Genomic DNA, 14,747 nt, shown 5'->3' on the forward strand with positions numbered 1-14,747 from the left:
ATTAACTGTGCAGAAGGCTTGTGACCACGAGAGAAACAAACTGAACGAAGAGAGGCTGAGAGAGCAAAAGGTAATTCAATCATGTCAGTCAAATGACATTCCAGAGTGTCCTGTCTTTTCTAAAACAATCGCCCATCTGAAAATGACACCAATAACAACTTTCATGGAAATAGTGTATTTCTAACCAAAAATATCACCTAACAGATGAGATACATTCTCCTATCTGAAACCAAAAACCAACAAGAAATAGATTAGAATCCAAATTTCTATTCGAATACAATGAAAGGGATGAAATTGGAGGTAAGAGGAGAGATGCTGTAACTAAAGAAAAAGCAAAAAGCTTAAAACCAGAATTAGTGAGTGTGTAAAGGGAAGCATTTAGTGTTGTAGTATGACTCTGTTTCTGTGAAACAACTGTCTGCGGAAAATCACTTGAGATAATTTTTGAACGCTTGATCTGTCAGTTTTGAACTTCAAGACTGTCATCATCCACAGAAAAAACACTTATGTCCTGGTTATGTTCTCGTGATGTTTATATGTTAGCACGGATAAAAGGGAAAAGCATAAGTGAAGAATCCATGGTAAAATTTAAGCTATAGTGAAAGAAGGTGAGAAAAGCGTACATGAAAACAACACAAGAATTATCACGGGATAACTATACTTCGTCCTTCTTAAGTCACCATCTGTATAGATTTCTGCTGTACAGTGCTAAAAAGAAAGTGATTTTGAAGAGTCTCCCAGAACAAGCGACAGCAGGACAACTCTTTCTAATTAAGAAAGCAATCTAGAATTTAAATACAGTGAGTAGTATTGTATAAAAGCATGAAAACATCTCTGAGTAGCAATTTTCTGTATCTCAATGTCAGAATCATTCCCAAGATATGTGGCAAAGGCATCCTTTATATCTGAAGCTAGGTGTTCTGTTATAATCTTTCAGTAGTAGATTACCCTTTTCCCCTGCTAACTTACTCTATACTGCAATTAAGCACACAAATTTCATAGAAGCCTTTTCTAAATAATAGAATCACAGAATGGTTTGGGTTGGCAGGGACCTTAAAGATTACCTAGTTCCAACCCCCCTGCCCTGGGCAGGGACACCTCCCACTAGACCAGGCTGCTCAAAGCCTCATCCAGCCTGGCCTTGAACACTTCCAGGGATGGGGCATCCACAGCTTCTCTGGGCAACCTGTTCCAGTGCCTCACCACCCTCACAGTAAAGAATTTCTTCCTAATATATAATCTAAGTCTCCCCTCCTTCAGTTTTAAACCATTACCTCTTGTCCTGTCACTCCACTCCCTGATAAAGAGTCCCTTCCCATCTCTCTTGTAGGCCCCCTTTAGGTGCTGGAAGGCTGATACAAGGTCTCCTCGGAGCCTTCTCCAGGCTGAACAAGCCCAACTCTCTCAGCCTGTCCTCATAGCAGAGGTGCGCCAACCCTCTAATAATCTTCATGGCCCTCTGCTCTGGACCCACTCCAACAGGTCCATGTCCTTCTTGTTTTGAGGACTCCAGAGCTGCATGCAGCGTTCCAGGTGGGGTCTCACCAGAGTGGAGTACAGGGGCAGAATCACCTCCCTCAACCTGCTGGCCACACTTCTTTTGATGCAGCCCAGGATATGGCTGGCTTTCTGGGCTGCAAGTGCGCATTGCCTGCTCATGTTGAGCTTCTCATCCACCAACACCCCCAAGTCCTCCTCCTCCGGGCTGCAGTCAAGCCATTCTCTGCCCAACCTGTATTTGTGCCTGGGATAGTCATGACCCAAGTGCAGGACCTTACACGTGGCCTGGTTGAACTTCATGAGGTTCACACGGGCCCACCTCTCAAGCCTGTCCAGGTCCCTCTGGATGGCATCCCTTCCCTCCCCTGTGTCAATTGCGCCACACAGCTTGGTGTCATCGGCAAACTTGCCGAGGGTGCACCCAGTCTCACTGTCCATGTCACCGACAAAGATGCACTGGTCCCAGTACTGACCCCTGAGGAACGCCACTCGTCACCGGTTTCCACTTGGACTCTTTGAAGTATTTATAACTTTGACAAAAATGTATCCTCTCCTACAAAAAGACTCATGTCCAGGGGTCAGCTCACAATTGATTTTCATAAATAAGAGCATTTCAGAAGAGCATTTAGTCATTTTTAATAGTGAAATTAGAGGACAGAAAATTTCTCCCATGTAATAAATTATTACAACTCCTGTGTTGAGAGGCTTTTGTTCCTCCAAACTTAAATTCAGCCGTGTCAGGGAAGCCCGCTCTACTTTCAAGGACAAGTGTTTGCTGACCTCATGCAAAAATCGTTCAAGTTCCTGTGTGCTCCACTATTTACGAAACTACTATTGCCAAAAGAAGTATATAAAAATTGCGATACCAGCTCAGTCTAATCTAAAGGTCCACACAACTCAGCATGATGTTTCTCGTGTTAAAAAACAAATGCTTAAGGAATAAACATATGACATAGAGCATGATTTGGCCCTGGGTACATACTGCCTCTTGCTATCTTCAGTTCAGGAGCTTTGCTGACCTAGATGCTGCATGCCGATCATCATCTTTAACAGTCATAGTAGGTCCATCAGTCTAATTCCTTTTTTTTTGATCTATCATGTATACTCCAGGCTTCCATATGATGTTACATCAATTATGAAATATTCATTTCTGCTACACTTGAATAAGTATGTACTTTTATTCATTTTAAACCTGCTATATGAATTTTTCTTGTCACAATTTCTGATCCGTGAAAAACAGTGAATAATTGCCCCTGACTTTTTTTTTTTTTAAATGCTATTCATCCTGAGTACCTCCACCATATGTTGTTTCTTGGTTAAAGTGAAAAGTTCTAGTCTACCTAATTTCTCTTTGTGTGGAAGCTGTTCTGAATCTCTGCTTAGTCTTATGATCCATATCATACCCCTTTTAAAAGTTAATACAGTACTAAAGATGTAAGCACATACCAGGCTTATAGTCATATAAATAGATCTTCTGTTTTGTTCTTGATTTTTTTACTAAGTCCTCATATCTTATTTCTTTTCTGAGAATACAGAAAAGCACTTAATACACTGCTGAGCATTAAGAGGATCTTCTCAGAGAACCATCCACAGACGCAAAATAACTTAAGATCAGCACTGGACTACCTCTCTCCTGTAGACACATAGAGTATTTTTCTTTCCAATATCTAGACACTAGGAGAAGACAGTCCCTTTAAATACCCAGAAAAGATATGGATATAAATATAAACAAAGACTAGCATCAAAAAGAATGAGGTCAGGTGAGAGTCAGGTTACCTGAGATATGAATGAAGCCTGGAGATGGCAAAATGGGCTTAGAAGAGGCTGTTTGAGTTCTGAGTGGAAAGCTGATGAAAATGGCAAACACAACAGAAAGACCTCTCCAAAAAAAGCTTGAAATGATAAGATCAAGAAAGGCAAGATAAAGTCACTACGGTAAGACTAGTGAGTGCAACTAGATGCTGTGGCCTGGAAGTGTTCAAGGCCAGGCTGGACGGGGCTTTGAGCAGTCTGGTCTAGTGGGAGGTGTCCCTGCCCATGGTAGTTGGAACTAGATGATCTTTAAGTTCCCTTCCAATCTAAACCATTCTATGCTTCTATTATTTGGGTTGGATGAGAAGACAAAAAGCAAAGCCAGAGAGATGTACAGCATAATCCCTCAAGAAAATGCCTAGCATTATACATGAAGCTTTTAAAAAGATCTTGGACTGTGATTTTAAAAAGTGGAATATTGACCAGGAAGCTGGGCTATGCCATTAAACTCAAAAGCAAACAATGTGCTGTAAAATCATATTCAACCAAATGAATACATTCTACTCCAATCTATTCTTATCAATTATTAGTGCAAATGATTAAAGAAAAAAAGTCTTTGGATATTTAACTCTGAAATTGTGACAATATTTGTTACATATTCAATTTTCCTACTGCTTCTGTAAAAAGTCATTTTGGTCTGATCTTGAATATACCCAGACACATAAGTCTTGTCTATATTCCTTCCAAATGCAAAGGAAAAAAAAATACAATTGTAATAGTGCTTGTATGTGTACTGGGACTGGCTGGGATGGAGTTGACTTTCTTCGCAGCAGCTGGTAAACTGCTGTGTTTTGGATTTGTGACTAAAACAGTGTTGATAACACAACAGTGTTTTAACTATGGCTGAACAGTGCTTGCACAGCATCAAGGCCTTTTCTTTTCCCCCTCTGCCACCCCAGCGAGTAGGCTGGGAGTGAGCAAAGAGTTGAGAGGGGACACAGCCAGCACTGCTGACCCAAACCGACCAAAGGGATACCATACCATAACGTTGTGCTCAGCAATAAAAGCTCAAGGAAAAGGGGTGGAGGGGGTGGTGGTGGGGTGGTGGTAACTTTAGTGGTTGTGGTGTTTATCTTCCCAAGTGACCCTTCTGTGTGCTGAGGCATGGCTTTCCAGGAACTGGCTAAACATCTGCCTGCTGTTGGGAAGTAGTGAATTACTTCTTTGTATTAAGGCTCTTTTTTGTACTATTGGAGAATGCAAGGTATTAAGACAAAGGGACTTAAAAATTGCCACTGGAAAAAAAAAATTAGCACAAAGTCACAAGCAGAGTGGACAATTTTAAAATGAAGTTTTAAAACATACACAGAAACAACTTTTAATCAGTTTTGTGAAACTGTCTAGGTTTAAACTTGATCACCATTTCCCAACCTGTGTCCTATGTATTAGGTTTTTTTCAGACATCTGACAGTAAACATAGTAAGACAGAGCAAAAAGGACAGAGTTTTTCTTTAGAACCTTTTGGAAAATATTTCTAGCATTTTCATTTATAAATGAAAGCTTAAGTACATCTAATAAAAATAACATAAAATTTAACCCTGAAAATGAAGATCTAGTAAACTTACAATAACCAGTGTTGTTTATTATTCCAACAAACATCATATATACATTTATAACTGTTCCAGAACAAGCCAGAGATGACAAATATTTCTTTAGACAGGTCCATAAAAGACTGCATTTCAAATGCATTAGATTTAAAACTTCCTATAACCAGGAGGATTCCTGGTTACAGATCCCATAAGCATAGAAGTTCCCTGAAGACGTTTAGCTAGAGGTTCCTGGCTAACAGACTTCAAGCAGTACATCCCTGTACCAGAGACAAGTACTAGAACTAATTCTGAAACTAGTACTAGAACTGAAAAGCCAGATGAAGCACCCAAGCTGCAGCTGCCACGCAAGCAAACAACCCTTTCCCCTCAGCAACGCGTTATCAGTCCAGACACAGCACTGGGGCTGCACAGCCTCTAGTTCCGGACCAACTTTTTCAGTCACTCGATTAGCTCCTAAATTTCTTAACTGCAGGCTGCCACAGGACATTGCAAGAGCAAAAAAGAAAATTCCCTCTAAGAATTTGGAAATCGTATGATGAAAGAAAACAACTTTGTTCTGAATGTAACTGCTATTGGTAGATAAAGCTGGCACGGAGCTTTAAAGAGGTTACAGGAGAATACTTTTGGCGAAAAGGTAAGAAATTATTAGAGTTGAAAGTTACTAAGTGCTTAAGAAAAACATCTTTCTTATATTCTGCTTTGCCAGAGATGGCTGCTGAGGTTTTGCTTCAGATAGATGAAGTTGTTCCTACAGGTTTATCAGTCATTAAGCTTAAACAGCCAAAGAAAAACACAGGCAATATTAGCAATTTTTGCTACAAACTGCCAAGGAATCTTATATATTGAGAGGATTCTTGAAGCGCATGTAAAGGAGAAGGTCTTCAATGAAGCTGAAAAGTAGGTTTCCCTCAGATAATCAGTATGCCTACACAGAGAGACCCTTACAAAATTTCTGTAGATAACATTTAGGAAATTATTCATATGACTGGAGGTAAAAATTATTTGGCACATGAACTACAGAACAATCTCTGTGATATGTTTGAAGGAGTCTGACTGGACTATGGAGAAGCCAAGCAGGGAAACTGGCCTGAGAAGAAACATTGGCCACTTAAGGTAAGCATGTTTTAATTATCTCAAAGGGAGGATAAATACAATTTTTTCAGGCACATGCAAACTCTGCTTGCAGTTGGAGCAGATAAAGGCTTGTCTCACTCATTCCCCCAGACTGATCAGAAACCACCAGGATAGCATTAGGCCAATTCTATTTATATCAATTTTAAGAAGTGCTTATTAGATTAGACTCATCATCATCAGTTACTTTAGGTAGGTGTCAGATCCTTGGAAGTTTGACAAGTACAGCTTTTTTCATTAGATGCTGTACCTAAATCAGGCTGCACTTCTGTTACAACTCAGTATTGCTCCTCCGTATATCAAAGAGCTCTGGGATACCGTAGTAAGTCCTCCAGTTGTCCTGACAAAGGCCACCTGATGGAATCACTTGATGCTTACAGATAACCTCACTAACAGGAGACAAGAGAGGCAAGAGAATGTTTTTGTAAGCTGGGCCTATTAGGGAAAACATGTGCTAATATAGTTAAATAATGGACAAACAACTGAGCATGAACTCCCACTAGAATACTGCTGCAAAACAAGGTAACAGTGGATAGGATTAGAGAAGAAATGTTTCCTCTCTATGCTGCATTACTGACACTGGCACTTAAATAAAACAAACAGACGTGACATTCATCTATTATAACATTCACTAAAAAACTAGAAAGGCTGCAAAAAGGGGAGTGGGAGAGAACTGCTGTCATCATAATGTGGGATTTGTAACTTTCAGCAAGACAGAGTATGCTACTGATTTTCAAATGACGAGCAAAACCCAGAATGAATGAACTACGATACTTCCAGTTATCCCAAACAACTGCCAGACAGGTTCCCTCAAGTGAAGTGATTTTTACATCCACAGACTTAATATTGTATTTATCAGGTCTTCAATCCTACAGTATAGCTTGTGTCCTCAGCAAGATTAAAAAAAAAAAAAAAAAAAAAAATCAGAGCTCCTCAAGAATTCCTTTATCATATTTCGTCTGACAAACTCTAAAGCTCTCAACTACTTCCCAGAAAAAAAATATCTACCTCCTTCTAAGGTTGTAAAACACAACAAGGCAGTGACAAAGATGACTTCTATCTCCTGGCATGGACAAATAGAATCCAAAGCTCATCCAGGAGTTTCTAACAAACACCTGTTAAACTTAGGGATTATTAACATTTTGGTTCTCTTTCTAATACAGTTACATGGAGGATAAATAACATTTTCTTCCCACAACATTTAACAAAAAAAAAAAAGGTTCTGTAGTACATGGGTATTAAAACAACTTCTGATCTCTTGTCAAAAGTTACCTGTTCTTACCTTTTAGATTTATCAGATAGTCTGAAGGAGGTATGAAAAACAGTTTAGATGTGATGTGATTTTGCCTAGAAAGAAGTCATTCAGAATCTCTTTGATCTTGTTCTCCAAGAAGCCCTGAAGACGCTTCCAAAAACAAAAGCGCGTAAGTGACTATGTGAGCTGCAGCTACTGAATCACACAGAAAGATTAAAAGCATCCTCCTTTCTGTCTAGACAAGTATTTTGTAAACTTTATGTCTATATACAGGCTACAGCTGAAAGCAATGTCTTATAAAGTGGTGGTAAGAGCTAAAACTTGGGAATGGCTATACATAGAACTTCTGCTTGAAGTAGATGGAGGTATACCTAACACTCTAATGCTTCAGAGGTGAATTTAAATAATTTACAGTTAGAAGAAATTCAGCAGTAAAGAACCTAGGAGGAATTCAGGTGATAACCATATTGAATTCCACCTAGCACATTTATCTTCTAAGAACAGATTGAGTATTGAGGGTGGAGAAGGAGGGGAAGAAAGAGGGTAGCATACAGTCTGCTTCTGAGCGAGGAGTCAAATGAACTGATCAATTTCCTGTCTTTCCTTGAGCACTAGCTTTATAAATTTTGCCTTGCTACCGAGCCTCAAAGGTTTCCCCACAAAAGCAGGACTTTGCTAGCATCTTAAACTGTTCCATTGCCTTTTACCTCAGCTGAATATAGTCTGAAGAACATCTGCACTACCATCTAAGAATCACCAGCCTAGTTCCTCCAATTACACCTGCTGTCTGCAGCTCTGCGGTTTAGGACCATTCATGGAAAGACACCTGTAGTCTTCTAGTGTAGATCAATCTCCTCTGTAGAATGCAAAATTCTAGTAAATATTTTTCATGTGTTACTGGAATGGTAGGTAGGGCTGCAGTGGGTGCATCATCTAAACCAACTCATACCATTTGAATATTCATAGCCACATTAAGTTACCTATATAGCAATCAAAATAAGTTCCATCTGTTTTTTGGTCATATTAACTATGCTGATGCCAAACTGCCAGAATGCATACCTTTTGCATAGAAGAAAAGAAAAAGGCAAAAAAAGTTTGTCCTTCCAGCTCCCTACGCTTACTCAGGATCTAATATATGCACACTGTGATCTGCAGAGCTCTCCCCGACATTCTTAGAAATAGATTCCAGTTTCTTTATCACACTGACATTTAGAGGTTTTTCCAACTACCCAAACAATCTCATCTGCTATAAATTGAACTAATTCTTTCTCATCAGCCAAAAAGAACAATACCTTTAATCATCTTTTATATACTGTAGGCGACTCATACTTCCTCTCTTCCGCTGTTGTTTTCTAAATTAAGTAACACCTGTCACGCACTGCACTTTCTAACCGCCTTCTCCTCTTGCTGTTCTCCTACACACCCCTACATCAGTAAGCTTTGTGTCCAAAACTGGACATTGTATACAGCAGAGACATCATGGAGCTCTGAGCAACCTGATCTAGTTGATTGCTCATTGCAGGAGGGTAGGACTAGATGACCTTTAAAGGTCCCTTCCAACCCAAACCATTCTATGATTCTATAATCGGTTGCAATGAATACAGAACACCAGTTAACACTCAAGCCACCTTTTCAGTTGAACTCCAACTTTCGGTTCAAATTCAACTTTTCTGTAATTAACTACAAAGTGAGATTTAATTGTAAAGTTGTTGCATGCTTCCTTCTCCCACAGTCAGTCGGTATCTCCTCACTTTATGTTTATTTGATACTCTTGGGTTTTTTCTTAAGCAGCACTTCTATTTTCAGCAACAAAGTAAAGCACATACAAATAGAAAGAGATGATCAAACTCCTGATTTGAGCAGCAGAACTTTTATTACTAATGATGAGAGAACTGAAAGCAGATCAAGTTTACAGAGTCCCGACTGCTCTAACTGGGAAATCAATTGGGGAAAACAGACTATCTGGACAATTAGGCATACTTGATATAAATCAGACAATAATAAAGAAACCCCTACAATGCTGACTTTATAGAGTTTCATTTCAATGTAAAGACACACTTTCAGCCTTCCAGAAAAAGCCTTTGGCAATAACAAAAGAGAAGTTGTCTGCAATGGAGCTAAGAGTGGCAAACAACATGGGAGATGCCAATGTAGCTTAGAAAACTGTATGAAGTAGCTAAGTCTCACAAGAAACGGACACCATTCAAAATGCATTTTACATGATGTATCAAACCATCCTAATCTAAAACCACTGAAACATTTTTTTTTTTAAATATACTATCCTTTGGTGTATTATACTGTATTTCTACCTCTGCTGCTAACCCATCATCTGCTAGTAATGTGAGCTCCTGCTAAAAGTTTATACTGACTATCTATTTATATGCTAATGAACCTAAAATCTCTTGCATTCTTTTTGTTAAACTATTTTATTAGTGTCATACATTACAAATGCACTGCAAACCTTCAGAGTGACAGAGCCATTCACAGAGAAAGCACCTGAATTTTTTATGTAAATCGGATGTTGGTATCTGATATTAGATTACAAAGAAAAGAGGCAGTTCATCTATAGTCAGAGCGAACAAGCACTAAGAAATACTAAACCATAAATATTAAAACTGGTAAGAGGATGAACCAAATGTTATTTTGCTATTTCCGGTATCATTATAGGAGAAAATCTTAGCCAAATACTCTAAAGATTTTAATTAAACTTCATTCTTATTTCAAAAAAGGTTAAAACATCTCTTTGGCTGGCACTCTTATGCTTTGGCCCAATGCTGTCCTTTGCATTTCTCTTTGCATAACAAAGAATTCAGATGCCATGGGACCTCAGAGTCACCTACAAAAGGCTGGGCTGAACAATAGCCTTAGATCATTTTTTCATTTCGGAAATTCACTCACACTATTACACATTTTGCAAGAACTCTTAATAGGTACTCAGTCATAAAACTTCAAGAATATAAATTTGGAAAGACAAAACAAAGTCTATACATTCCTATCATTAGGCAGGAAGAAGCAGACTTTTCTTGCACTATAATCTCTCATACAATAGAAGTGTCATGAACAGTCCTTGACACCTAACAGATGCTTTGAGACTTAATTCCATCTTTCAAAGTGATAAAAATGACTACATTGCAGTCACTTATGCTTCTTATGCTATAAGCAACAGAAATCCATTTCATTTATTTTGCAGATCACAATAATTTATTACAGTCTTCTTCACGTAAGTTATGGTCAGGGAAGGAAACTAGAAGATTTCATTGCCCTTGGTGAACAGCAAGGAAAATGACCATTGTACAACAAAGGCAATTAATCCTTTCTGAAAGTGAATGGCAAATTTTGGTTGAAAATTAAGGTCTTTGAAATAGCCTTAACACCTAGATAGTAATTATTCAAAATTTACCTATTACATTCATTCTGTGAATCTCAAGCAACAACCATATGTGTCCCCTGTATCTCTATCATTTCAGAAGTATAAAATATCAAATACTACATACCTTATGTCAAAAGTTCCCAAGAATGCATCTATATATGCATATTTGTCATTTACCTGTGACAAAACAAATTCTGCATCTACTTCATTACTAAAAACCCCCTGTAACTGAAATAAGATGTCAAATATACCTTACTTCCCACTACTTCCCAACCAATACTGAGAAGTGTGCTCTGCCAGTGTAAAGGCTCATCATGTTAAGACACACTGTGGAATGCACTATCATTCGTGTTAAAAAGATGTGAATTTTTCCCCTCTTTCCCTTCCCTCATAACAACCAGTACACTTGTGCACGCTCGCAAGAACATTTTCAGCTAGTACTGAAGTTAACTGAAGAGAAAAAAAAAACAAAGCACAAAAGGTTCAATACAATTTCAAGTCTGGCTCAGAGCTCATGAGATTGAATTTAATTTTAGAGGAAAATGCAACACTGAGATGAAGACCACTAGGTCTTGCCATGAGGTAAAAATTAGATCATCTGCTCATACATGTGAATTAAAACAGGTGGTAGAGGAAGAAATAAATATCAGCTGTATGAAATCAGATACAAAGAAAAAAAGATTCTACACGTTAAGATAACTGATGATAACATCCAGTAATCGCCTAATTGTTAATGCAGTTCCTCCTTCAACAAAGAGGGGCAACACTGTGCATACAGTTCCTCCATAGAAATACCAGCATGCACAATCTGTTACCTCTGATGACTGCTCTTGTACCTCGTACTGTATGTGCTCACTGGATGTTAGTTCATGAACAGAAGTAGGTAGAAAACAACATGGTTTTAATAATATTTGTCTGTAGTAAAGACTAACAACTTGGCAAGCATATTACCACTAAAGCACTAAGTGTACTTCATCATACTACTACTTTAAATAATTACAAAACTACTCACAAGGATATCATGAAGAAGCTTTTCTTTGCTTAGCAATAAGAGCCAGATACTCACAAAGAAGGGTCTTGGACCAGATCTTTAAGGTTTATCCCACTACGATCCTCGGCAAGGTTCCTGAAGCAACTGTCACTCACTAAAAAAAATAGAAATAAAATTTAAAAAAACCAAAACAAAAACAGAGAAACAAAAGAGGTGGAAATTTAAGAACAGAACACAGTTCTTTTGATTAACTAGAAATGCTTTTTGGTGTTGGGAGTAATTTGAACGTTCATATATAAAGTCTGATTTTCAGCGAGGTTTCACCTAATTTCAAGATAAGTCAACGCAATGGAAAGTGATAAACACCGTATCACAGATTACGCAGAAACAATCAGCTTCAGCTGGTGTCCTTACTACCTCTCTACCTGTGGCTTCAGGAAGTCCCAAACACAAACACTGGATGCACAAGTATACACAGATATCCATACGCTTAACAGCAGTCTTTAATCATGCACCAGTCAGTATTCTTTACCTCATCAGAAACAGTGAGAGTTGCTATGTATTTAAGTTAACAGTTGGTCATGGGTTAGCAAAGGTGTTTAATATGAACAATAGCCAAAACCAAAAATTTAAGAGCAAAAATTTATTCCAACATCTTATAATTTACTTATAAAGTGCATGTAAAGCAGCTAGTTACTTTCATAATTAAAATTACAACACAGTAAACTTCACAGAAGTTTAAAAGAGCATTGGTGTGCTTTCATTTTCTTTACTACATTAGGAAAAAAAAAAAAAAAACCACAACACAATTTAAACCTGAAACTCCAAATCCATTCTCTTGGCTAATTCTCTTAGCACGTGCACCCCATTCCCACAAGAAGGCTCATTTATCTTAAACAACACCACAGTCAATTTGAGAGGAGGAAAAAAGTAGAGGCATTAAGAAATCAGCATCAGTTCAAAGCAATTATAGTTATTTCTGACTACAGCAAACTTTCGAAGGATACAGAGGCTGTGATATGGCAAAATCAGTGTAAGGATCAATTTGCCATAACTGGCAAGGTAATCTGCCAGACAGGAGAGAGTTTATGAAGAAACACATTACTGCTAATCTTCTGACACGGAACACAGCCTCGCATTTGTTGAAAGGGGATGCATTTAAAATCATCTGCAAAGGCAAGTGTTCCTACTTCTTTCCCTCTAAATGCAAGATATTCTTTTTAATTTACATCTATAAGTATTCATGTGCATCGCCAGCATCAAAAAAATGCAAGTCATTCCCAAAATATGTTATTTTCACAGATTACGATACATACTGTGACAGACCTATCTAACACACTGCAAAAATGCAAAATGTTTCTACTAGTACCCCTTGTTGCCAATGCATCTCACAAGCGTGAAGCCTGTTAGTCTGCTGGGAAAGAGAAGTACTGGAAGAAGAGGTCCCAGAAGAAGGGGCTGGGGTAGCTTATGGAACAGGTACTGGCCCCGGCTCTCACACAAAGCCTGACAGCTAATAGTATACAACAACAACAGTATTTGTCAAATGTTGATAATGTTAAGAAATTTACCTCAACACTGTAATATCCAGTTGATATCCTAAGCTTTTCTTACCTGCTGTCTCTGAAAACGATACCTAACAGTTGCTTCTCTAACAACGACACCTAACGATACCTAACACGCGATCACTGAAAGCCAGATGGTATATCACAAGGAGGCTCTTGTCTTTGAGGTAATTGCTAGAGATCTTCAGTTTAAAGAGCAGCTACTTGTCCTAACAAAATCCAGAACTCCTGGCTTGTTCCTCCTGGGACAGTTTAATCATTGTCTCTATACTAAACTGAAAGTTAGCTGTACTGAGTTCGGAAGAGCTACCTCTACCTCACCAGGCAATGCTCACCCTGAACACCCTGGGCCTTCAGAAATTTTTCATTTCCATGCCCATCTATTGAACTGAGCCCAAGACCCTTGAATTTACAAAGTCATCAATTTACAAACTCCTGAGTTAAAGGAGTAATTCCAAGATCAGCAGACATGCAAACAACTTACACTCTAGATTTTACAGGAGAAAAAAATCCCAGCTAAGTTGATATTTGATAGTTTATATTTGCCTCTTGTCAAGGTTGGCAACAAAAGAGTGAACAGAACATTTTACTTAATGTCTTTTCATAAATCCTACACTAGTGATGTATTGACATATCTCCTATGCTAACACTATACATCATGTATAAAAATGACCATTGATAATGTTTTTTCACTACTGACAAATCAAACATTTCTTAAGCATTAAATATTTAACCTAAACATTCTATATTTTTTCTGCTGTCTTCTCCAATCACCTCATCGAAATTAATCACAACGATAATTGAGGAAACTATTGTGACTGTTCTAAAACTTTTGAAAATGGAAAATGAAAAATAACAACATAAAATTATCTTATCATTAAAACTAACCATTGTTTGTCTGTATGTAACTCATGAAGTTTATAAATCAAAATGTGTTTGAAATAAATGTTTTAAATGAAAGCCAAGATTTGCCAGAGACCATCTTTGACTTACTTGTCTCAACATAACTCTAACATTAAATATCCTTTTTATGAACGGAGTTGAAAACCGCAAGCCTCCCCTCTCGTTAGCAGAGCTGGACAATACAAGCTTTTGCTAAAAAGACTAACTTAACAACATCGAGATATCTACAAACATTGAAAAAGCTATCAACTTGTCTCTCAATTTTCATTTGATTGTAGGAGACTCGAACACTGGGAAGCTGCAAATTTGCAAGCAAACCTCTTAGGTTACTGTTCTAGCCAGATTCAGAAAACTTAGATGCCTCAGATAAATCTGAAAAATTTCAAACACAGTTTTAACAACCAGGAATGCCAACAGTTTAGTTAATATTCACCAAAATCAAATTTCTGAAAACTAACATTTGACTACAATTGCCAATTAAATTACTAGCATTGATAGCAACAAGAGAGCTTCCAGTGAGAGGAAATAATTCAGTGGAATGGGCTGGAATAAGACCTCTTACAGGAAAACTTTGTCATACTTTACTGACCTGCATACAAGCACAGCCACACTCCCTCACACCCTTGCAAACTCTAGCACAAGAAAGAAAACAAACGTTCAGCAGTAAAGA

At 38.0% G+C, this 14,747-nt stretch overlaps 1 protein-coding gene across 41 annotated transcripts in view; it reads right to left on the reverse strand.

Annotated features, from left to right (window-relative positions):
* GPHN (gephyrin) overlaps positions 1-14,747 on the reverse strand; it is a 300,307-nt gene that overhangs the window by 193,271 nt on the left and 92,289 nt on the right. For all 41 annotated transcript variants that reach the window (XM_074584948.1, XM_074584951.1, XM_074584946.1 and 38 more), the window contains one exon: positions 11,685-11,763. In XM_074584948.1, the coding sequence (XP_074441049.1) occupies positions 11,685-11,763 (79 nt within the window). The remainder of the gene's footprint in view (positions 1-11,684; positions 11,764-14,747) is intronic.

This window comes from Larus michahellis, chromosome 4 (assembly GCF_964199755.1).
Source record: "Larus michahellis chromosome 4, bLarMic1.1, whole genome shotgun sequence".
NCBI lineage: Eukaryota > Metazoa > Chordata > Aves > Charadriiformes > Laridae > Larus > Larus michahellis.